Here is a 23,047-nt window from a genome sequence, read left to right as displayed (position 1 = left end):
GTATTTTTTTTATCAGGATTTACAGGCCTTGCTGTACGCAGAGCTCTCCAGCACCACTCCCGTCCATAAATCATTCCTTTTCACCTTCCCGACACACACACACACACACACACACACACGGACGTGGGGATATGGCTATAACAAGATGGATGATCCGCCGGTCAAGACAAAAAAATAAATAAAACTCAGAGTGCACACACATACATGCGTGTTCGTTTTGACTCGGTAATGGAAAATGTCACTCCGCGTGCGAGGAGGGCCCGGCCCACGTCGCCGTCGCCGCCCTTACGCCCGTCGCTCTCATTATGGGGAAATGTCACCTTATTTCCCCGACTGCATGTCGCATGATTAATTCCGGGGGGAACAGGCGAGATCGCGAGGAGAGCTGACGTGTGTCTCCGGGACGTTGGATCGGAGGGGGTTCGTGCGTGGCCTCGTCGTACCCGGTGACCCGATTTGAACCCTCGCTAAATATGTTACACATTATTGACGAGAAGTGCTGAAAATGTGCAACGTACAGACCAGGGCTTTATGCTGGTGTTTCTGCTTTAGAGTGCCTCATTGTCAGCCCTCAGTGTGTGAAGGGAAGGGGAAACATGTAGTAGTCTCGGGTTTTTTGCTAGCATGGCTGTATTAGAGTGCCCCGTCGTCAGCCATGAGTGTGTGCACATCATGTTGAGAAGGACTCAAGCGTAAGAGGAACACGTAGGCCAGGGCTTTGAGCTAGCGTGGCCGCTGTCGAGTGCCTCGTTGTCAGCCATGAGTGTGCGCACTTCACATAGAGAAAGCTCGAAAAGGAAGTGGGGTGTTTTTTCTTTTCTTTTCAAAAGTCTTGACAGCCAGGATGTGGCCCGGGGCTTTGCGCTGGTGTGGCTACTTTAGAGTGCCTCGTTAGCCATGAGTGCACGCACATGTCTGTTTTTTTTTTGTACTTTCAGTTTTTTTTTACTGTGTCTAAAAAAACTATATATATATAAATTAGTAAAAAGGTTTTTCCCTAATTGTTTTCTGCACTTTTTTTTTAATATAATAATATATAATTTAAAATATTTTATAGACTGTGTTTTTCCAGAAAAACACTTAAAAAAACAAAAACACTTCTTACTTTTACTTTCTTTACTTCTTTTGTGGAGAAAACAAGGATTTTCTGTGTGCCTGAGAGGAGCAATTGAAGCAAGCCTGCCCCCTAGTGGTCAATTACATTTTGTCCCATAGAACAATCCAGTGAATATTTTGTATTGATTTCATTACATTGTAGGGAGGGAGAGAGAGAGAGAGAGAGAGATTCAACACAGATCAACTCACAATTACTATTTGTGTAAAGACTTTAATTATTATATTCTCTGAAGAACACGACACACATTAGTGAAAGTACAAAAAGCAGAATTTAAAAAAAAAAAAACAATATTACTGCAAAGAGACGAGCAGAAGTTTTTGTTTTTGTTGTTGAGGTAAAATTCACACATTTCACAGGTTGGCCTTCAGTTGACGACAAAAAGCTCTTGAATCTTCTTGGCAAAAGCAGAAGTGCACTGACAAGCGTCATTGTTGAATATAAACACTAGTGTAAACATGACTCCACTGTCTTCTCAGTGCACCTCTTTGAGCAACAAAGCACAAATATTTCACCTGAAGGAAAGATGTTAGTTAACACAAAAAACACAAAAACGTGAGTGTATCCCACATTTCATGAATTCAAGTTCAAGTCGTTTGGTTGGCAACCCTTGAGTCCAAAACGTCCTTTGGTGAAGATTCACAGCGTTTAGAGGCGAGCCGTGGCAACGCTCCGAGGCGGGAGCTTCCCTCCTGCGCAAAAGGTGAGGGGTTAACTTCTTTTGACCTTTTTTTTGAATGCTAACAGTCTTCTTCTTACCCAAAATGTCTTCCACAGAGCTGAGTTTCACTTTGTCGACCGTCAGTGTGTCCTGCTGCGCTCTGACCAAACAACACACAAGCTATTTAGTAATAGTCATTTTTTGGGTGAAGAATATCAAAACTGGTGTGATTATTATTATTTTTTAATCAAATTTTCACACAAACTTATAATTTACCATGCACTAACTTGGATGACTATCACATCTATCTTAACTATGCAGCGCCCCCTGGTGATTGGCTGACATATACAGCAGATGTAATAAGATGCAATGTATCACTTTGACCAGCAGAGGGCAGCGTTTGTAATTTAGAAGAGAGCTCGCCTTCAAAAAGTGAAAAGCAGCCACACTATTTTGGAACAGTGGTGTGAAAACAAACGTTTAAAAAAAAATTGTGTTTTACAAAAAAAAAATCAAAACTGACATTCATTTAAAAATTATGATTATGTATGATTGTTCTTTTTTTAATTTTTTTTTTTATTGAGAAATCCAATTGTGTTGTTAGATGTGTTTAATTAAGCTCGTGTCTGTTGCAAAATCAAGCGCACCTCCGCACGGCGTCCAGTCTGAGCAGAGCAGCCAAAGCGTTCTTGTGCACGTCGGACGACAACACCTCCAAGTGCGTCAGCCTCCCTGCGTCACGACACGCGGCGCCGTTACAGTACAAACACGTCACGTGTCTGCTTACATGTATGCAAAACAAACCAACCGACCTGCCAGGAGATGTTTGATGATAAACTGGCGGACGGCAGAGATGAACGACTTTTGCGTCAGCGCTTCGCCGGCTGCCTCCAGAAGGAAACGACAAACCACCTGCACGCACAAATTATTGGAGTTTTTATGCATAAATGTATTTAAATAAATAAAAATAAATAAATATTAAAATCAGCTATGGAACAGCAAACTGCATTTAATTTGATTTTATTGTAATTTAATTTAGTCAAAATGTCATTAAATTTTATGTAAATTACATTTTGAAGTTTTGTCATTTTAACATTTAATTTCTAATTTTTACTTAAATTATTAATTTGTGTTTAACTCAACTGAAAAGTAACACCGCATGTGGAGTTTAATTGAATTTTTAAATTTTTAATTTGATAAATATTTACATTTTATATTTATATATATATATATATATATATATATAGTTTTTTAATGTAATTCTTTCAGTTCATTTTTTGGAATTTGTATTTGTAATTCAATGGAACAGAAAACATGCATGTGAAATTTTAATATAACCTAATGTTATTTTTATTGTTTTGTTTTTATCTCAAATCTCATTTATTTGTAATTACATTTTCAATTAAATGTTTTATTAAATTTTACTTTAATTAAAAAAAAATGTTAACAGAATTTTCAATGTAATTTGTAATTATTATTATTATTATTATTATTATTATTATTGTTTAAATCGTTGCGAAAATGCTGCCATCATCATATCGCAAACATATTTCATCTCGCAGTCCCCGCCCGGTCTCAAGCTCCTTGGTGGAGGTCGTCAACAATCACGGTCTCACCAGGTATCCTTGCAGGAAAGGCTCCAGTACGCCAGTGAGGAAGTCCAGAGTCTTCTGCCCCCGTTTAGTCACCACGACATCGTGCTGGGCGACCTGCAGCGCTCCCGTCTTCTCTAACAGGTAACACGCCTCCTCAAAATCCTACAACCACAAAAACGCGTTCATAATTCAACTAAAAAATTGAAAACGTCGTCTTCTTCGGTGGTGCTCACCTGCACGGTGGCTCCGGGACACAGGATGAACTCGTTAAAGAAGACGTCCCTCAAGAATCTGAAGCGGTCAAAAACCTCCTCTGGGGAGTGAAACATTTTTTTTTTTTATGGTTAGCAGATCAGGAAAATGTCATTTACATATTAGAGCGTTTGTGTGGCGATTGCGACTCACGTTTCCGTGCGGAATAAGCAACGCGGACCGCCGAGGCGAGCAGCGCCGGTCGCAGGAAGACGTGTAGCACCTGGTTCCTGTAGGAGGCGCAAGAGAGCGCCAGCACTGCCCGGCTCAGGAGCGCCGCCTCTGGCGAGGAGGCCGCGTCGGCTCCTCCTGGTGTTTTAGCACAAATATTTAGACAACATTGAACTAATTTGCTCCCAAAAACGTATCCATATGTTTTAAAAGTTTTAAGTGTCCCAAAAATGTATATTTTTTTTCATGCTAGAGCACACAGAAGGCTTTGATGCAGAAGAGAAAGAACGGTTGAAGAAATGGTAGTTATTACAGAAACGGCCAGCAGGTGGCAGCAGAGTAGAAGACATCGACCAGGATGATGATGAAACTTAGCTATAGTCTAATGCTAATTTCTGCAAAACGGAAACTGATAGAAATATACTTTTTTTTCCTGATGAAAGAAGAGACTCTAATCTTTCTTTTGGTAGGTTCAGCAATAGAACACAATATTCTTTGGACCTTGCAAAATCTGTCAAAATCCAGTAAAACAGTCAGGAGTGAAGGGGATTGCTTGAGTGAAAATGGCTGTGAGTGAATGAGTTGAAAAATTAATTAATAATAAACAAACCTTGTTCTAGGTGAACTCTGCCCTCAGAGACCCTCACCAGGCCTCCGTGCAGGGCGAGGCTGGAGGCCACGACCTCAGATGGCCGCACGTGCTCTGAAGAGGAACATTTAAACAAAAGTCAAATCAAGTCTTGCCTTTTTCTGTATTTGAAAGACTTATTATGAATAAAACACAAAAAAAAAAAAGGCTGGCGTGCATATGAATGGGCTCACTGTCGCCATGACAACAAAGCAGCACACTGTACCGGGCCAGTGGAGGAAAGCTCCGTACTGCCGGGCAAGGTCGCGCAGCCACACGGCTTGTTCGGTCAGCTCGGCCAGCGTCGGCGCCGCCTCCCGCTTCTGCAGCAGCAGAGTGGCCAGGAGGACCCACGGCTTCAGCACAGAGTTCTCCTCCTGCGCCCTCACCAGCCTGTAGGCGGCGCCGTTCACAAAGCGTGCGATCTCCTCACTGGGCCTCGCCGGGATGTGTCTAAAAAAAAAAAGTTTTTTTTTTTTTTTAGAGAAGACCTGCTTCTGAATCCTCAAAAGTCACGATAGATAGATATAAAAGTATTGCTTTGGCGCCATCAAGCAAACTCCTTCATTTTGACAGGCCTTTGTGGGGAAAAAAAGTAGTGCTTTGCCGCCAATTTGTGGCATCTACAGATATTGTTGACAATAACGAGGAAGATCAAACCGGGTGGGTTCCTGGTTTGTTACCTGGCCGTCAGATTAAATTGGCAGCGGTCCACGTGACCCTGGGCTAAACTCCTGACCGACACGGGCTGACCAAAGTAAACGTGGATGCTGCCGTAGTCCTCACGCAGGATCTTCCTAGCCTTAAAGAGACCCTGGCGTAAAAGAGAGAATGACATACAACTCACCAACTGATATAATGGAGCGAAAAAAAATACAGATTTCAGTTTGTTTGTTTTCAGCCAAATAAGGAAAATGTATCCCGCAATGTCTACAAATTGCCACTAGGTGGCAATAATGCCCTGCAAACAACTTCCTGTTCCCTCATCTGTCAACAAAGGGTGAGTAGTTTTTGAACTTTGAGTGATATTTCCAAACTAATCTTCAGAATTCACTTGGCATTATTTCAGTCGCGACTCACCGACGTGGACTCTTTGGGCTTGGGAACGCCGACAAGTTCCCGGGCGTAGAGCGCCTCCTCCAGGATCCTCTCGTAACTGATGCTGACCGGCACCAGGCACACGTCGAACACCTCGCCCTTGAGGAAAGGCTCCATCACGATGTTCAGCAGACCTTGGCGAGAATGCCGCATACGTTTGAAAACGTTGGGTGAATATGACTCGTTCTTCGGCGCCTTTTCGTCTTCTTACCCAACTTCGGCGTTAAAGATTTTGCCGTCCGACTTCGCGTGCCCTCCAGGAAAAACTCGACGGGGGCGTAGCCATTCTGAAAAACACAATTTTCTTTCCTCAAGACTGCGATGGCGATTTAATATGTGATTTATTTATTTATTAGTTTTATTTTAATATATGGAGTATTTGAGTGCAAGATTTAAAAAAAAAATTTTTTTAAAGGTCACTTAAGTACACAGTAATTCAGATGTTCAGCAATACCAAAATAAATAAATAAATAATAATAATAGTAATAATAATAATTTAAAATGAACCCTAAAATCGAAATGTATATTAATTGACAAAGATGAAAACAATGGATATTTTCACTATAATGGTATTTATTTTTAGTTTATTTTTTTATTTAGTTTATTTTTTTATTTTGCAAGTGAAATGTTATCTAAATGTTATACATAGTTCATTTTTGTTAACTCTAATAACCTTAATTAAAACGAAAAACATCAGATTAATACATATGCAGTACATATTTATGCATAAATATTTTGGTTTTATTGGTTAGGCTGACACTAAAATAAACCATGAATGAATATGTAAGACAGTTTATCTACTTCAATTTGAATTCGAGTTGTTAACTTTCCAAACAGTTCCAATCTTTTAAGCCTTCTTTTATTATTACAAATTCACAAAGTAGGAAAAAATTGACAATCACATCCAGACTTTTTTTGTCATGATAGTTATTCCTCACCTTGACAATAGTCTTGACATACTCGGAAAAGACGGCCCAGTACAGTTTGTCGCCGCCGAACGAGCGCCGGATAAAGAAAGCGCCGGACATTCGCAACATCTCGCCCACAAATTTCATCCCCATGAAGTCTGGAAGTGGCAAACAGCACCGAGGTAAGCTTGCAAGACGTTGACGAGGCCTCGCATACCCAGTGGCGACGTACGTACGTACCCATGCCGGCGGCGATGACGGGCAGGGCGAGGTCGTACGTGTACAGGATGTAAGACATGAGGAGGAAGTCCATGTAGCTGCGGTGGCTTGGGAGGAGAACCACCGGGTGCTCCTGGATGGCCTGCTGGAGCTAAACACAAAGCGGGTAGCTAGATTTGTTAGCTTTATTAGCATTAGCTTTATTAACTTACATCTAGGGCCCCGACCATATGGACTTTTTTAGCTCATTCACTGCCATTGACGACTATAGACGTCAAAAATTCATGGGAACTATTTCTCTTAATTTAACATTTTTTTCATTTAATTTTTTATGAAAACCTAGGAAAAAAATGTATTGTACATTTAGAACAGATATAAAATTAGTGATTAATCGTGAGTCAAATTTTAATCATCTGACGTCCCTTATTTTTTTAAAAATTGTAAAAATTAGGGGCTTCAGGCGATTATTTTTTTTTAAGTTGTAATTAATCACATGACTTCACTAGTTAACTCACGATTAATCACACATTTTATATCTGTTCTGAATGTACAATAAAAAATCTAGGTTTCCATACTCTTGTTAGAAAAAGTGGAGAGAAAAAATTGAAACTAATAAATAGTTCAAATGAATTTTTGCCGTTTATAGCCGTCAATGGCGGTGAATGAGTTAAGCTGATTCCGATATTTGGCAGAATAAAATTCCGCTAACCGATTAATAAGCCATTTAATTGAAATATGTATATTAAATCGGTCTCACCCTCTGGATGCCTTCCTCGTTAACGCAGACACTCCGGAACAAGGTCTTGAACACCTTGCTGAGGGCGAAGGCGAAGAAGCGAACCGTGCTGAGCCGCAGGCGGTGAGCCATCTCGTCCAAAATGGCCGACGCCTCCGCCTGGACGTCATCCAGCGCTTTGCCGGTCTCTTCAGCAACCTTTGGGGGGGGGTGAAAACGAACACTATTGATTAGGGAGGGATTAAGGAAGTGTGTCTTTAAAAAAAAAAAAATCAATGATTTCAATTACCTGGCGGATGACGTAGTGAACGGGAGCCGAGTGCAGCGTGGTGTTCTTGAGCGTGTCCGGCGTGCACGGCGTCAAGTCTTTATAGAGGACGGGCGTGTAGCACTTCACGGCATATCGGAGGTCACTGGAGTTCCGGCGTTCCTCAAGGATGTCTTCGAAGTCATCTCGCTTTTTCAGCATCGGATCTCGATGCTGAGAAATGTGCCGTGAGCGTTATTTGACACATTGTTTGCCCAAATAAAGAACATTGAATGCCTCGGGAAATGAAGAATATATATATGTGTGTGTGTGTGTGTGTGTGTGTGTGTGTGTGTGTGTGTGTGTGTGTGTGTGTGTGTGTGATTTGCACGTAAAACTGAATATTCTTTCATTTCAAAAAAAGAGAAATTGGCAAATGTAATTGTAACAGAATAGAAACGTAGTAGACGTTACAAAATGCACAACACATTAACTCAAATATGTGCGATGACGAGCAAATAAAACAGTATTAAGACAACAATATATTTGCGTTAATGCGACTTGTTGTGGCATTAACACAAAAGAGCATGTTTGTCTTTGGTATATTTGTATTATAAGAATATGACAAGTACAGATCGTCATTCTGTGGGCTGCTAAATGGAGACGCAAATCAAATGTCAAATGCCACACACACAAACTGGCTCGGGTTCGTTTAGCCTCCCAGCTAATCGATGACATTAACATACCGAGTAAACCGCTTTGGCTGCCATCCTTCCTCACGCGAGCAGCCACGCCGCATCCAGCGAGGCTTTTATTATGTTGTTTTTTTATAAGCCGCTCAGTTGATAAAACACAAAAGTGATATTAGCTTCCTGAGAAACTTCACATGGGCGTTAGCTGCCACTTCCGGCATTTTGACACACAACTACGGAAGGCGAGGCGAGCCAAACCGCACTACGTGGTAACCACGCGTGTTTCGTTTGTGTTTGTCGTCTACGACGAGTCGACAGTCATATGAATTTAAACGTAGACTCATTGGTTGGTTGGCTAAAATAGAAATGAAGCCCGACGTGAATGGGAAAGTTGACGAGGATTGCGCTTTTCTCGAACATGTTTTGGATACGTTATACGATTTTGGTAAGTGCGGCTAGGTAGCTAGCTTCTGAGCTAACTTGTTAACTCGCCGGCTCCATAATTTTTTTTGTTATTTCTCTCGCTAACAGTTTGTCGCCAATGTTAAAAAAAAAATTCATATATAGGCTAAGTCAATACAAACATTTAGAACATATTGCTCGTAGTCCTTTGCTGTTTTTAATTAACTCAAAATGAATGGCTGTCCTTGTTAAAGGCTAACTGTTAGCTGCTAAACGTATCAAATAAGAGAATGTAACGGATGTCATTTTAATTATTTGTGTTTAATACAAACGTTTTAAAATCGTGTTTAATATTGACAGTATAATAATTTGCACTCTCTAAATTGCTTACAACTAACCACTTACATAATAAAACAATTATCTCAGTTATTTAGGCGAAGAATAAAGTTACCCCTGTTTAGGTATCATTTGTACTATAATTAAACAAATTAATAGGTGAAAGGTAGTCATATTTGTTATGTTCTATTTTTAAAAAAAATTGAATATTTGATAAGTTCACAAATGGTGATCCATAAAATAGTGTAAAAATAAACCAGCTAAACTGTTTTTGTTTACACGCAGGCAGTGGAGCTGTGAAAAAAAAGAAAACGAAAAAAAGATGCAAGGAAGAAGCCGTTCCCGAAGAGCCCGCTGATGTCTGCAGTTTCGATGAAGACCAAGATGGAGGACAAGAGTCCTCAGAGGTGACTGTCCACAATCAAGGTACAAAACACGGAGCAATCCACTAGGACCCACATGTACATGCATACATTTTATACAGTTTATTTTTATTTTATTCAGCTGTCAAGCTGGTGAGGCCAGTAGAGGTGGTGCACTTCCAGGACCCTACCAAGAGACAAAAGAAGACCAAACAGATGGCTGCAGTAGATGAAACAATTGTAAGTTCTTTATTTGTTTTTCCTCACTGGACACAATCATAAGTACACTTTGCAATGGCTGCTCCGCTTGGTTTCCTTAATGTTTTTTCTTCTTTTCATCTCTAGCCGCTGGAGACTTCAGAGAAGAAGCAGAGTCCTCCACAACAGGGTCTCAGTTTAGAGAAGGTGAGTGATTTTGTGCCTAAAAATTTGGTTTTTCTTTATATTGTCATCATGTGTGCATTAGGCTCGCCTGGAGGTGCATCGCTTTGGCATCACGGGCTACCAAAAGAAGCAGCAGCGAGTGTTTGAGGAGGAGCGAGCCATCATGTTGGGCGCGCGGGTACGAAGACGTCAGCGTTGCATTCATGTACGTGCGTGTGATTTGCTGTGTTGTGTCTCGCTCATAGCCTGCCAAGAAGAGCTATTTGAACTACAAGGTGCTGCAGCAGCAAATCAAAGAGAAGAAGCAGAATGCGAAGGAGGAAGTGCAGCTGGTAAGACCTTCAAGTGGTGCAGAAGTCAAAAATTCAGTTCATTCCTTATGTGTGTTTTGTTTTTGTAGGAGCTGAAGAAAAAGAAGAGTCAAAGGTGTGTGAATGTCAATTAAAAATATTAAGTTGGATCCTACATGTCATAATTAAGTGATTTTTTTTTCTAGCTTAAACCTTAAAGTTCTGTGTGCGTCAACAGCAGGGACAGCAAGAAGCCGGCGACGTCTGGCTCGTCCTCGGCGCCCACGGGTCAGGTGGGCCGCTTCAAGGACGGCATACTGATCCTCAGCCCCAAGGATATCAAGAGCATCAAGAGCAGCAAGACGCAACGCAAATGAGGTGAGGAGCACGCCGATGCCAGCCCGCTTGTCCGGAGAAACTTGTGTGGCAATTGTTGGTGTTTTTTTTTTTGTTTGTTTGTTTTATACAGGAAAGGATTCAGACTCAGAAGACGAAGGTGGCGTCAGAATTTAGGCAGCGTCTTTTACCTAAATCCAGGTGAGATCGCTTTTGACACGAAACCACAAATGGGGAAACATCAACAATGGATTCACTTCAAGTGAAACCACAAAAGTCCATTTATTGACATTTCTGGGTTTTAAAAAAAATAAATAAAAAAATCTGCAAAACGCGAACTTCGTCATGTGCGACGTCAGTAAATCTCACGCGATTAACTCTGGCCGAGGTGACATTTTTGTGACGTGGCGTATCAAGATGATGAACGATAGGGATGGCTCTGCGCTCACTACGATACTCGAGAACACAACTTGAAGGCGTAAGGGTCATAAAGTCAATAAAGATTTTATCGGCCACTGAGCTGATGATGATAAAAATTGAACCCACCCACGTCCCACTTTGACTTTTATTTGTTTGGACAAAGTGAACTCCGGATTGTGAACATTGAGGAAACTGGACAAGCAGGCATCTTTACTGCAAATGGAGGACACAAATGTAGCAAGCAAAAAAAAGACAACATACACGACACTATACTGGAGCTTTGCAGCTACTGTATATTTCCAGCCTCCACCTTTTGGACGTCAATGCACCACACTGGACTCTTCTTTTGTCTTTATTTCATCACAGGTAATTTATTTCTCCTTTTGAAATATAAACGACCAAAAAGAAAACATTGTTTGCGTGTGTATTTGTCTTTTCATATGCTCATATACAAACCATGTAATCAATCGTACAAAACATTCACCGCTTGGCGAGAGAAGAGGCGGGGCTTAAATGAGGGGGTTAAGTCCAAAGGATGAACAGGAAGTAAATGCTAATTGAGATTCGCGTATTTACACTTTTGAAATAGAAACAGCAGCAACGAACACGAGGAGAGCGACATCATTTAAAAAAACAAACAAAAAAAAACATACTTTCTCGTTAAATAATCTTAAATATCGGGACATGCACTCCTCCCCAAAATTCACCCCACATACAGCACCGTACCTTTTTTAAATAAAGAAATAAATATGTATGTAAAGTTTAAGACATTCTTGGGCGGGCGAATGTGAGGTAAAGGACACGCTGCCACACAATGACTCGACACGCACGGCAGCCACCAACACTGAGCAACCGTTAGAAGTTGTCAGATTACGGACTCCGGGCGGTGGTTTCAAAATTTTGGACCCTCTGTTAAGCCCTTTGACGAAGGTGGTCGCGAGTACACGCTGTGGACAAAAGTATTGGGACACTTTCCGGAAGGGGCGTGGTTTGTTCCACTCTGCTGGGAAGACTTCAGATTTTTTGGGGGGTTTGGGTCTGTGGGTTAAAGGTCAATGATGTTAGACCTGACAAGATGGCCCGGTTTAGAGTCTGAGTGAGAAATGTTACCGCCAAGTGGAAGAATTGAGAGCTATGGATTTAGGCATGTCTCAATACTTTTGTCCATATCATAGACAGTATTCAAAGATGCTTGGCTTGTTGTGGGTCGAGTTAAGATGACAGGAGTCACAAAACTAATAGTTAAGTTGAGTTAACCCTCAAAATAACATCTACATGGCATATTTTGCATTATTAAATCTTTTTTTTTGCCTCTCACAGCAACGAATAGAATAAAGCAAAGGATATATATGTATGTCATTGAAGAAAAATAAGCAACCAATATAATAGATTATCAATATTTACAGTCAAGTGAAAACGTCATGGCTTTTTTTGATCAGCGTCCATTTGAACAAGCCCGGCTCGATGTAATTCCTCCTCCAGGCAGTTGGGGGCGAGCTTTCACAGCAGTTGGCAGTAAATAATGCAGGAGGCCATTTACAACGCATCTTGAGATACAGCAGAGTACTTTTGTAAACTTGCCCGATGCTCACCGTGTCTCGTAAGTTGGCTTATTAGCATATTCGTCGGTATTTACACTCTCCCCAAAACGGACGAGATGACGCTTGATAACACCTCAATCATATCTGCACTGCAGTGATACGAAATGGAATTCACACGCTCTCATGATCGCAACTGAATGAGAAGAAAACTTGCGGCAGGTTTCTAGAAAGTGGCTCAGTGTCACAGTGATCTTTTTTGCAGCGGCTGGAGCCACTTTTCGTCGATTCAAGGCAAACACTGCAGTGTGCGCGTTATAAAATTAACATGAGGTGACCAAAAAAAAAAAAAAAAAAAAAACTTGATTCCCAACGTTGCGTATAAAATATTCACTTTTGTCTTGAGATTTTCAAATAAGCCTGCGTCACCCCCCCCCCCCCCGCTGCAGCCACATCAGCGATGCCGTTTGAAGGAGAAAGACGCTCGGCCTTGTTCCATCTCATCAGGGATGACGAGGAGACTTTTTAGCGAGTAGTTGAACGTAAACATCACATTCTGTGCTATAATTCGTCGTTATTTGATATCATTTTTTTGGGGGGGGGGGTTAAAACTCCAAAGAAATTCTGACTGCATCAATAAAATCAAAGCAGTTGTTTCAAGTCCATATATGAAATTAAGCTAACTTTCGATCCCTCAAAATGTCCAACTGTTACTTCGGATTGTAAACTGAGAGAAAAAAAAGACAGTTTAAGTCAGACACTAAACCTTAAAACGAAAGTCGTAATTGGCCATCATGTGCAGAAAAACAAAACAGAACTGATGACATTTTTCTGCAGCTGCAGTTGAACTCGTGAATATTTTACGGTCGTCGCAACCTGAGTTCGCTGTTTGAACTCTGACAAAATCCTTCTCCGCCGTCACCTTAAAATGTCTTCCTCGTCTTTTTTTTTTTTTTTTGCCTGCTCAAGGCACCCGTGTTGGATCTTGATGCGAAATGACAAAACGTAGGCCTGCAGGGTCTGCCTAATTGTGCGCGCCGCCTTGCGACGAGTACGAGGACCTTTTAGCGTCAAGCTAGCTGCACAGACTCGAAGTTAAATCTACAATAATCAATTTGACATAACGGACCACGTTGACATTGTTGGCTTGTACGGGGAGGCCCTCATTGGCGGCGTCTACTGTTTGAGGTCCCTTGGCACCTCCAGGCCCGTCACGAGGGTCACCTGAGGGAGATGGGGAAGTCAATCAGAACTTCGATACCACAACGAGTCATACCGGACAGTTAAAATGGATTTTTGACGTCTATAATAGGGGTGTCGGGTGACTAAAAATTTTTAATTGTAATTAATGCTTGACTTCAAAAGTGGGAAAGAATGTTAATCTAATAGAAACATGGCTGCATATTTTAGTCATTGATACAGTCATTTCATAATAATTAATCAAATTGAAGTAAAATTAAAAAGATGAACTGAACTGTTTTTTGCCACTAGATGGCATAATTGCATTTGTAAGACATTGGTGACAGTTCAGTGCATTTTCTTTTCTTATCTAATTTTTTAACATGAAGTAACTTGTGGAATTCTGCACATTTTTAAAATTGTAAAATACAACTTGACCCCAGTCTCCACAAATATATGCATTATTATTACTGCAAAATTTTGTCGTGGGCGTGTCTGTCTTGTCAACCATTTTTGTTTTTAAACGAAAATTTGTTTAAATTAGGTAAACATCATAAAAAAACATCTCCAAGACAAGAATGTCTAGAACCAACGAAAATGTCTCTAAAGACTCTTGCCGCGCGGGTTTCCTGAGACTTTTCCGTGGGCCGACTGGCGATAGACATGTCTGGATATTCCGAAACATTTTTCAAAGAGTGGCCGACCTGGACGTTTCTGTTGAGGCTGACGGCAGGCATGAAGACGCCATCCAGGCTCTCAAAGGCGGTCGGTCCGTGTTGTTCCTTGTTGATGAAGAAAGTCAGCGTGTGCTTGGTCAGATCCAGGAGGACGCCCACCGCCGAGCCCTTGGCGATGCCGCCCTCAGCCCTGCACATGCGAAAATAGCGACGCGTGAATTGATCGAGTGTCTCTTTCCAGTCTTGCCGTTTGTTCGTAGTTCTCACGGATGGGTTCCGTGCATACCTGTTTGTGTGCGAGTTGTTGTGCATGAACCAGGAGCGGTTGTTGTCCACGTACATGGCCCAGGCCTTGTCGTCCTTGCCCAGCATCATGTCCTTCACTGTGTTGATGCGGGCGATGCCAAACGCCGGGTCCGGATGGTTGTCATAGCGATCGATACAGACCTCCCAGTAGTGGATACCCTAAGATTGAAGGGGATTATTTGAATATCTCTAATGTGGACCTCTTCCAAGGCCCAAGAATCAAAGAACTGAATCGGTTAAAGCTTTGTCCCTGGCTTCCTCTCGAACACCAGTAATGAAATCCTTGGGGGAGGTTCAAACGTCACCTTGGAGAAGGCGGCGGTCCCGAGCACCACCCGGTCATCGTAGCTGTTGCACGACACGGTCTGATTCTCGTTGGTCAGGACGATGTCCCGGTGAGCCGAGGTGGGGTCAAAGGCGAAGCGAGCCACTGTGGGAGGGAAGCAGTCGTGATTTAGCATCAGCGAACGTTACTTTCGAGTGCAGGGAGCAAGGGGACAGCATGCCAGTGAAATCAAGAGTCTGGCGCGCTTGGCGTGAGTCATCAAAGCTGTCTGGCGGAACATTTGGGACTGCGGGCGGTAACGTCACAGGCACATTTGGTGTGCGAGGGCTCGGCGGCCTTCAATGAGTCCCAGCATGCAGTTATCATGCGGCGCCGACGTGGAAGCTTATGTCGTTCAAACGCACACATAATGGCCACAAAGACTGTTTTGGGACTGATAACAGTTCATCCCTCGAAAGAAAGATAATTAGGAGGCGCCTTGGCTTAGCGGCCCAGCTTATTGTGTCTATGTGAGTCGGATTTAGTACAAAAAAAAGGAATGGGCTGCAATTAGTTAGATTAGAAAATGATTTTTGCTTCAACATATGTCAAACATAACCCATTAAACGCAATGACAAAAGTGTAAGTTTTCAGTTTTGGGAGTGAAAAATGGTCAAGTTTGAGTCCAATTTTCTCCTTAGGATTGTGTTGGGAGAAGTGCAGTGTGAGGCGGTTGGCTCACATTTCGTACCATCAGAAGTCTTGAGCACCACGGTCTTGCTGTAGGGCCCCACGCCGACGGCATTGTAGGCTTTCACTCTGGTGTTGTACAAACTGTTGAAGTGGAGGCCGTCCACCGTGCACACCGTCTCCTTGCCCACGTACACCTCCTGCGTAAACAAACGCTTAAGGTCACAATTAATTAAACACAATTAAGTCATATTTTCACAAGGTAGGAGTTGTTGTTTTTTTTAGAACATGGTCTTAATGTTACAAGAATAGTTGGATTCTTTGAGAAAAAAATATTAATCTTACCACACACAAAAAAAAATCTTAATCTGATCAAAACGTCTTAATGTTACGGAAAAATATTAATCTTACCAAGAAATATTAATTTTATGAAAAAAATATTAATCTTACAAAAAAATCGTAATTTTACACAAGAAAAATCTTAATTTTACAAAAAAAAATTTCCTAATCTTAAAAAAAATTCTTACCAAAAATATCTTAACTTTACAGGAAAAAATCTTAATTTTACGGGGAAAAATCGTAATCTCAAACCTAAAAATTTTAATTAAAAAAATCTTAACCTTACCAAAAAAAATCTTAATGTTCCAAAAAAATCTTAATTTTAAGGGAAATTTTTATTTTATTTTACAAAAGACAAATCTTTATGTTACGGGGAAAAAATCCTAATCTTAAACAAAAATTCTTACCCAAAAAAAAATCTTAACTTTATGGGAAAAATCGTACTCCAACAAAAAATCTTAATCTTAAACATAAAAATCTTAATTAAAAAATCGTAATTTTATGGGGGGAAAAAATCTTAATTTTACAAAAGAAAAATCTTAATGTTACGGGAAAAAAATCTTAAACTTATAAAAAATATATATATATTCATTTTCCAAAAGAAAAATCATATTACAAAAAAAATCTTAATCTTACCAAAAAATCTTAATGTTACAGAATTTTTTTTTAAACCTATAAAAAATATATATATATTCATTTTCCAAAAGAAAAATCATATTACAAAAAAAATCTTAATCTTACCAAAAAATCTTAATGTCACGAAAGATCAATCTTAATCTTATGCAAACATAATCTTATGTAAAAAAAAAAAATCTTAATGTTATGACGTGCCTGTTATAAAGATAGTCATGGTTTTTTTTTTTCACAAAACAGTAATGTTACAATAATACATTTGTATTTCAATTTTTTTTGTCACAAGAAGTTCTTACCGATAATTGAAAAAATATAGAAGTTTTTACTTTTACCGGTACATAAATAAACTTGAACAGCTCAAGTTTGTCTTTTTTTTTTTTTTTTTTGTCACCAACCCTGTACTGTCCACCGTTGCCGTCGTCGAGCTCCAGAATGTAGCCCTCGATGGGCGCCGCTTGGGCCGCGGCGACCCTCCAGGCCAGCGTGGCGCTGTTGTTGCCGCTGCAGCACTTCTCCAGCTGCAGGAGGGGAGCCGGCGGCACCGGGGGTCCCGACTCCACTGAGATCAGACATAATCGGTTAGTATGTCACCGTTACTGAGTGACCGTTGACCTGTGGGGCCAAAAACGGGACAGTTCATTCAAATACAAAACGGGTTGAGCCGGTGTGTAAACGGGGAGGATCAAGTGGATTATTAACAGTGCTTTGAGGAATTGAGTTAGGTTCATTCATAGGGCAAACATCAGGAATCAGTGGAGGATTAACGTAAACCTTTTATCAAGAGATATCGCTGGATGGATTTTCAACAAAATGAATATTTACTAGAGAGGTGGGAATCACAGGGATGGGCGAGAACCTAGAACAGATATTGTGATATAGGATAAATATCGGCCTGATTTCAAAGTAACAAGTACTTGTGAAGTCAACTCCCAAAAACTGTATTGACAATAATATGTTCTATGCAGCCCCACTAGTGTAAATGTGGTATTCTGGTTAATATTGCGTTAGTGGAATATGAGTTAAGAAGCTAAATCCAGCCGTTTTTATCCATCCCAGGGGGCGGCCATTTTGCCACTTGCTGTCGACGAAAGATGACATCACAGTTGCTCAGGGCTCAGGCAACAACCAATCACAGCTCAGCTTCAGAAAACAGGTGAGCTGTGATTGGCTGTTGCCTGAGCCCTGAGCAACTGTGATGCCATCTTCAGTCGACAGCAAGTGGCAAAATGGCCGCCCCCTGAGATGGATAAAAATGGCTGGATTTTGCTTCATAACTTTTATTCCACAAATGTAATATTAATCAGAACTTCATGTTTAGACTAGTGAGGTCACATATAACATTATTGTCAAGAAATGTTTACGGTTGACTTGCACTTTAAGGCAAAAAAAAAAAAAAATTCGGACATTGAGGAAGTCTTCCTCGCCAGTAGTTGGCGCTATGCTGTCGGTAAATCATCATCAGCATCTTTGTTAATGATGATTTGTCATTGTTTTAAATATTTTTTTTGTATCAAAAGTACTAGTTGTGTTGGTGTTGATATTGAACTTCCTTATGTGATTATTTACATTTCAAACGTCAAAGAAAATCATCATTTCATATACAAATCCCCCCCCCCCCACATTTGCTTAACAGAACAACCATTCTCTAAAAATATTTTTCTTGAAAGACAAAGGGGGAGGTGAGGCAGCAGTCAAGACAAGCAATGTGCACGTATAGATTCATCACATGAATATTTAAATACAAAATTTGCATTTATAGCCTTGTTAGTTGTGTTTCCTGCTTAACATTGTCTTTTTGTAGTTTGTGAGTGACATTCATTCCAATTCGTAATCAAAAGAGAAACAGACAACTACTCGAGGCTATAAATCTCAGTACTGTCGGTTCTTTTCGGTGCGTCACAATGACTTGAAGCGCCAACCTGAAAAGTTTTCCTCTTTTTTTTCGCTTGAAAAGAACAAACCATGCGTGGGTGGGGTGTTCAGGGACGAGAAGGCGGGACACGTTTCCAACCAGGAAGTACGAGGGAAAGGGACGACAAGTCTTGTGGAAAAAAACAATAATACCTCCTGGACTTTGCGAGTCGTTATCGGCTTCAGCACTGCCTGCTGCCTGCTGCATTTGTTTCAATAAGGGACCGTCCTGCACGTCTGGAAATACCATTTGGGGGATGACGCACACACTTGACATCAACATGGATTGCCAACAGGTCCCGGAAGCACAACAACAAAAAAAAAAAAGGTCCCGGAAGCGCGCTACATATTCATAATACAACAACTTGATGACGTGATACCAAGAAATGAAATGTTTTCCGAGGCAATCGTCCAAAAAAGTGATTAGTCCGTAACGTGATTAAAACAACGGCGGCGTCTTTTCAGGCACGTTGTAAACCCACTGACAGTGCCTCATCACTATGAGTACGCCGTTATGTAACACTTAATTAGGCAGCATTAAATTTAATCCGCAGATCTGGCAGCCGTAGCGCTTGGAACAAGGTTTTATGGGAATAGCTGCAATTAGTCCCTTTGAATAATATTATTGTTCGTCAGAAAGGATACAAAACAATGTAGTGCTCGTTATTTGCAGAAGTGGCAAATCCAGGTCCATACAGTAAAAACCCTGCCAGGTGCTAGCTAGCTAGCTCTCTAGCCACTGATGCTAGCTAGCCAGCTAGCATGGGAGCTAGCTCCCATGGTGCTCGTTTACCTGCTAGCTCCCTAGCTAGCTCCCATGATGCTCATTTACCTGCTAGGGAGCTAGCTAGCCGGCTAGGGAGCTAGCTAGCTGGCTAGCTAGCGTCAGTGGCTAAAGCCAAACTGTGTCAGGGCTTTTACTTTTTGGACATGGATTTGCCAACTCTGTTATTTGTCACCATAGGTCTTGTTTCTTCCTATTTATTGTGAGAAATCATCAACATGATCAGTGTCTTCAAAATAGTCTTGGCGATATTTGAAAGGGTCTTGTGGCGGGTGCGGTGCGTGTACCTTTGCCCTGGCAGAAATCCAGCTGCAGGATGGTCTGCAGCAGCGCGTCTGTGTTGAGCGTGAGCTGGAACTCGGGGCCCACCTTGGCCTCCAGGTTGCCCTTCACCCACTGGTCCTGAGACGACACCACGCGCTTGATCAGGGCGTCGGAGATCTGGGGCGGAAATGGAAACAAACGCCGCAAAAATGAGGTCGTCTTCATTCAATATTGATGTTCAAATACACATTTCTTGACAATAATATGTTGTGTGTGACCTCACCAGTCTAAACATGACATTGTGATTAATATTACATTTTTTGGAATATGAGTTATAGGGCAAAATCCAGCTGTTTTTATCCTTTTTTAGGGGGCGGCCATTTTGTCACTTGCTGTTGACTGAAGATGACGTCTGAGGGCTCGGGCAACGACCAATCACAGCTCACCTGCTTTCTGAAGCTGAGCTGTGATTGGTTGTTACCTGAGCAACCGTGATGTCATTTTCACTCCACAGCAAGTGGCAAAATGGCCGCCATTGTGATATTGACAAAGCCTGCTGGATTCCACGAACACAATATGAAACAGAATACCGTATTTATTGTGACTAGTGGGACTGCATAGAACATATTGTCAATATTTTTGGGGGGCGGGAGGGTTGACTTCCCCTTTAATGATTTATTTAAAGAATTGTACTTGAAAGCTTTGTGCCACATTTGATTCGATTTTGCGTGATACTGAATTCGGTCTCGGATCTTACCTGGAGGAAGCCACTGGGGTCGTTCTCCTTGAGCACCTCCAGGCAGTACTCCATCATGCCGGTGGTCTGCCGCAGCTTCATGGTGCAGTGGGTGATCTGGTCGCGCGCCACCTGATAGCCCGGCGTCAGAGAATGTTAGCATCGTTTGTGGCTAATTACTTTGTGAAGGTTTTTGAAGTTAAAAAAAACAATGACCAAATTTTCCATTATTTTTCATCTTTAAAAACAAAATGCTTCTACCTTTGCCAGGCCTTGTCATTTAATGGCCACATTAACCGGCGTTGTCCGTAAATGAGAAGTCGTTTTAATTAGCTGCAGTCGCGCGCGCTAATTTGACGGCTAATGGGATCACGCTTGATTATTCACCTGTCGGCGAGACAATTATGAAAAGAGCTTGGAGGCAATCTGCGGCGTGTTTGCAAATAGAACTCGGATTAGAAATCGGATCGCATGAATCATTTCTGAATCTTCGGAGAGACTTTTCGTGAGGGTTCTTTGAAAGAGCAACGTTTTTGCTTTTAAGGGATCAAAAACATTTGATGAATTGGGCAAACATCTGTCTGTGAGCTGTAAAAGCAGATTATAAAAGACTTGAGTTACAGTAAGTGACTTGAGCGTGTGTGTGTGTGTGTTGGGGGGTAAAAAAAAAAAAAAGAAGAAAAAAAGACAAAGATAATCCCGGGAGAATAGATTTTACAGCCTGAAAGGGTTGTGGTTACGTAACGCTCAAACGCAGATGCAAGTTTACTGGCGACGTGGTGGAGACACGTTAGTGGGCATGGGCAAACTAGGCGGGCGCCATCTTACTGGAGCGGGCGCCAAATTGCAGGGCAAAAAAAATAAATAAATAATGTTATACCGTGTTCGGATTGACGATTACATTGCCGGATGAGAACCCCCTTCCGTCAAGTTCATCAATTTTCAAAAGGTTCCCGTCAATTGTCAACAAAATGGCCGTCAACATTGATGAAATGCCCACCTCTGTGTTTATATATTTATTTTTGTATTACTTTTTTTTTTCTTCCAAATATATTTTACATAGTTTGATAACATTTTGTAGTAATTGCACTAAACAGTTGCATTGCGTAGTACTTATTTTTTATAATTTGTAATTGTCTGCAAAATCTGTGGGTTTTAGCTGCGTCAGATTTAAAAAAAAATAAAATAAAATGACTGATGCGTTTTTTTACCTTCAGCTTGTATTCCTTCTCCTTGGTGACTTTCGTCAGGAGTTTGGCTTTCTGTCGGGTCAGCGCCTCGATCAGCGAGTCGCACTGCGCCACCAGGCAGGCCTCGAACTCCACGCCGTTCTCCTGTCATGCGCAACCAACGTGAACACGGCCTGATTCAAAGTGACGCTTGGGCAAAAAGTCTTTTTTTTTTTAGCTTTATTCTCAACCCAGACGCTGAGGGACTTTCAGGAATTCAACAACCAAAACAAATGTGCTTAAAAATCAGCAAATATTAAGTTAATGTGACTATATTATAGTGTCTGCGTTTTAGATGTGTGCCTTTAAGAGGCGGGGCTTGTTGGGTTGACGTCGTTGAGTGTGTGGACAAGAGCTGTGGCCGACAGCAGCTCCTGTGTGAGGGTCTTTATTGTCCCATATTCTCCTGATTGTTCCTCCCTCTGGGCTTGTGCACTCGAGGTCAACAACAAGGCGCTCTAAAGCTGCCACACAAGTGGATTATCAAAAGGCAGGATGCATTTTCAGGAACTTAAAAATAAATAAAATAAAATTCCCGCCTCATCACTCTTCCGTCTTTCTATGTGCGACGTGCGCACACTCACAGCAGACAACGTAGCGCTCTAAAGTGGCCACACTAACACAAACGCCCAGTCTACAACCTGGCTGTCCAGTCAAAATAAAATAAAATAAATTAAATCCTGACGCCTTGTGCTTCCATCTTTTTAGTTTGTGATGCGTGTGCACTCAGGGCCAACAACGAGCCGCTCTAAAGCTGTCACTCAAGTTGATTATTAGATGGCGAGATGCATTTTCAGGATGTACGTAAACTGTTTTTTTTGTTGTTTTTTTTCCCGCCTCATCACTCTTCCGTCTTTCTATGTGTGACGTGCGCACACTCACAGCGGACAACGTAGCGCTCTAAAGTGGCCACACCAACACGAACGCCCAGTCTAAACACAAAACAAAACATTTTTTAAAAAAATCGGTATCTATCTTTTAGTTTGTGCTGCGTGTGCACTCGGGGCCAACAACGAGCCGCTCTAAAACGGGCACACCAGCAGACTATCCGTTTTTTCGTGTGTATGCATAGCTAGGTGGCTATAACGTATTTAAAAACAAATGTCCGAATTCTTGCACCAAGATTTAGCAAGGAAAAATGTGAGTAAGTTATTTATATCTATTTTTCAAATAAATGAATCACCCTCGTTATTGTCATTTATGGCACAGTCCTCTTATTGCGTAACACATTTAATCCTCCTTCCTGCAGTCATAATGCAGGTGTCTGTTGTTGTGCAAAAATGGAGTAAAAAGCGGATTAAACGTGTACTTAGTTTGGCAGCGACGCTCCCAGTCACAGAGGACGCGTCCTCCCCAAAAAGGGAATAATTAACCTTGAGATGACCCTTTTTTTTTTTCTTCTTCTTTTTAATCCGCCACGTGACTTTGTTGAATTCAACAGGAATGGGAGTCCGTTGCGAACATGGCGCGTAGCAAGCGAGGATGTTGCGCTTTGGACGCCTCACTGACTTGACGCTCGCCGCGCGCCGCGCCCGCCTCGGGCGACAACAACAAGGTCAGCGTTGTTCGCCGGGATGCAGCGCGAGCGCAATTATTAACGTATGGTTACACAAATCCTTAAAAAAAAAAAAAAAAAAAAAACGTG

The 23,047-nt window shown here is 41.5% G+C and overlaps 4 protein-coding genes across 7 annotated transcripts in view; 2 read left to right on the top strand and 2 right to left on the bottom strand.

The window, feature by feature from the left end:
- Window positions 1–1,307: 1,307 nt before the first annotated feature.
- On the bottom strand, window positions 1,308–8,593 carry gnpat (glyceronephosphate O-acyltransferase). The gene is made up of 17 exons (XM_077552431.1): window positions 8,376–8,593; window positions 7,672–7,863; window positions 7,404–7,580; window positions 6,668–6,797; window positions 6,458–6,585; window positions 5,731–5,806; window positions 5,502–5,653; window positions 5,105–5,235; window positions 4,648–4,874; window positions 4,404–4,496; window positions 3,776–3,931; window positions 3,604–3,683; window positions 3,392–3,532; window positions 2,588–2,687; window positions 2,423–2,507; window positions 1,874–1,935; window positions 1,308–1,806 (listed from the first exon to the last, which is right to left on the bottom strand). The coding sequence occupies exons 1-17, from the start codon at window positions 8,397–8,399 to the stop codon at window positions 1,763–1,765; spliced, it is 1,998 nt and encodes a 665-aa protein (XP_077408557.1). The 5' UTR covers window positions 8,400–8,593; the 3' UTR covers window positions 1,308–1,762.
- Window positions 8,526–10,769, top strand: fsaf1 (40S small subunit processome assembly factor 1). The gene is made up of 9 exons (XM_077552457.1): window positions 8,526–8,766; window positions 9,345–9,485; window positions 9,564–9,661; window positions 9,767–9,826; window positions 9,888–9,983; window positions 10,051–10,137; window positions 10,206–10,231; window positions 10,334–10,473; window positions 10,565–10,769. The coding sequence occupies exons 1-8, from the start codon at window positions 8,688–8,690 to the stop codon at window positions 10,470–10,472; spliced, it is 726 nt and encodes a 241-aa protein (XP_077408583.1). The 5' UTR covers window positions 8,526–8,687; the 3' UTR covers window position 10,473; window positions 10,565–10,769.
- sprtn (SprT-like N-terminal domain) overlaps window positions 10,611–23,047 on the top strand; it is a 26,455-nt gene continuing 14,018 nt past the window's right edge. Inside the window, exon 1 of the mRNA XM_077552438.1 lies at window positions 10,611–10,632. The gene's annotated coding sequence lies outside the window, so the exon portion shown is untranslated. The remainder of the gene's footprint in view (window positions 10,633–23,047) is intronic.
- trim67 (tripartite motif containing 67) overlaps window positions 11,880–23,047 on the bottom strand; it is a 16,095-nt gene continuing 4,927 nt past the window's right edge. The window contains exons 3-12 of one of the 4 annotated variants that reach the window (XM_077552425.1): window positions 21,385–21,507; window positions 20,195–20,305; window positions 19,461–19,614; window positions 18,543–18,626; window positions 16,874–17,037; window positions 15,559–15,706; window positions 14,857–14,981; window positions 14,532–14,710; window positions 14,273–14,435; window positions 11,880–13,613 (exon numbers count right to left, since the gene is read on the bottom strand). In XM_077552425.1, the coding sequence (XP_077408551.1) occupies window positions 13,566–13,613; window positions 14,273–14,435; window positions 14,532–14,710; window positions 14,857–14,981; window positions 15,559–15,706; window positions 16,874–17,037; window positions 18,543–18,626; window positions 19,461–19,614; window positions 20,195–20,305; window positions 21,385–21,507 (1,299 nt within the window). In that variant the 3' untranslated portion in view covers window positions 11,880–13,565. The remainder of the gene's footprint in view (window positions 13,614–14,272; window positions 14,436–14,531; window positions 14,711–14,856; window positions 14,982–15,558; window positions 15,707–16,873; window positions 17,038–18,542; window positions 18,627–19,460; window positions 19,615–20,194; window positions 20,306–21,384; window positions 21,508–23,047) is intronic. The other 3 variants (XM_077552426.1, XM_077552427.1, XM_077552428.1) reach the window with 3 other exon arrangements.

Source organism: Vanacampus margaritifer, chromosome 19, assembly GCF_051991255.1.
Source record: "Vanacampus margaritifer isolate UIUO_Vmar chromosome 19, RoL_Vmar_1.0, whole genome shotgun sequence".
Lineage (NCBI taxonomy): Eukaryota > Metazoa > Chordata > Actinopteri > Syngnathiformes > Syngnathidae > Vanacampus > Vanacampus margaritifer.
Note: the sequence above shows the minus strand (reverse complement) of the source record. Positions and strands in the feature narration are given on the sequence as shown.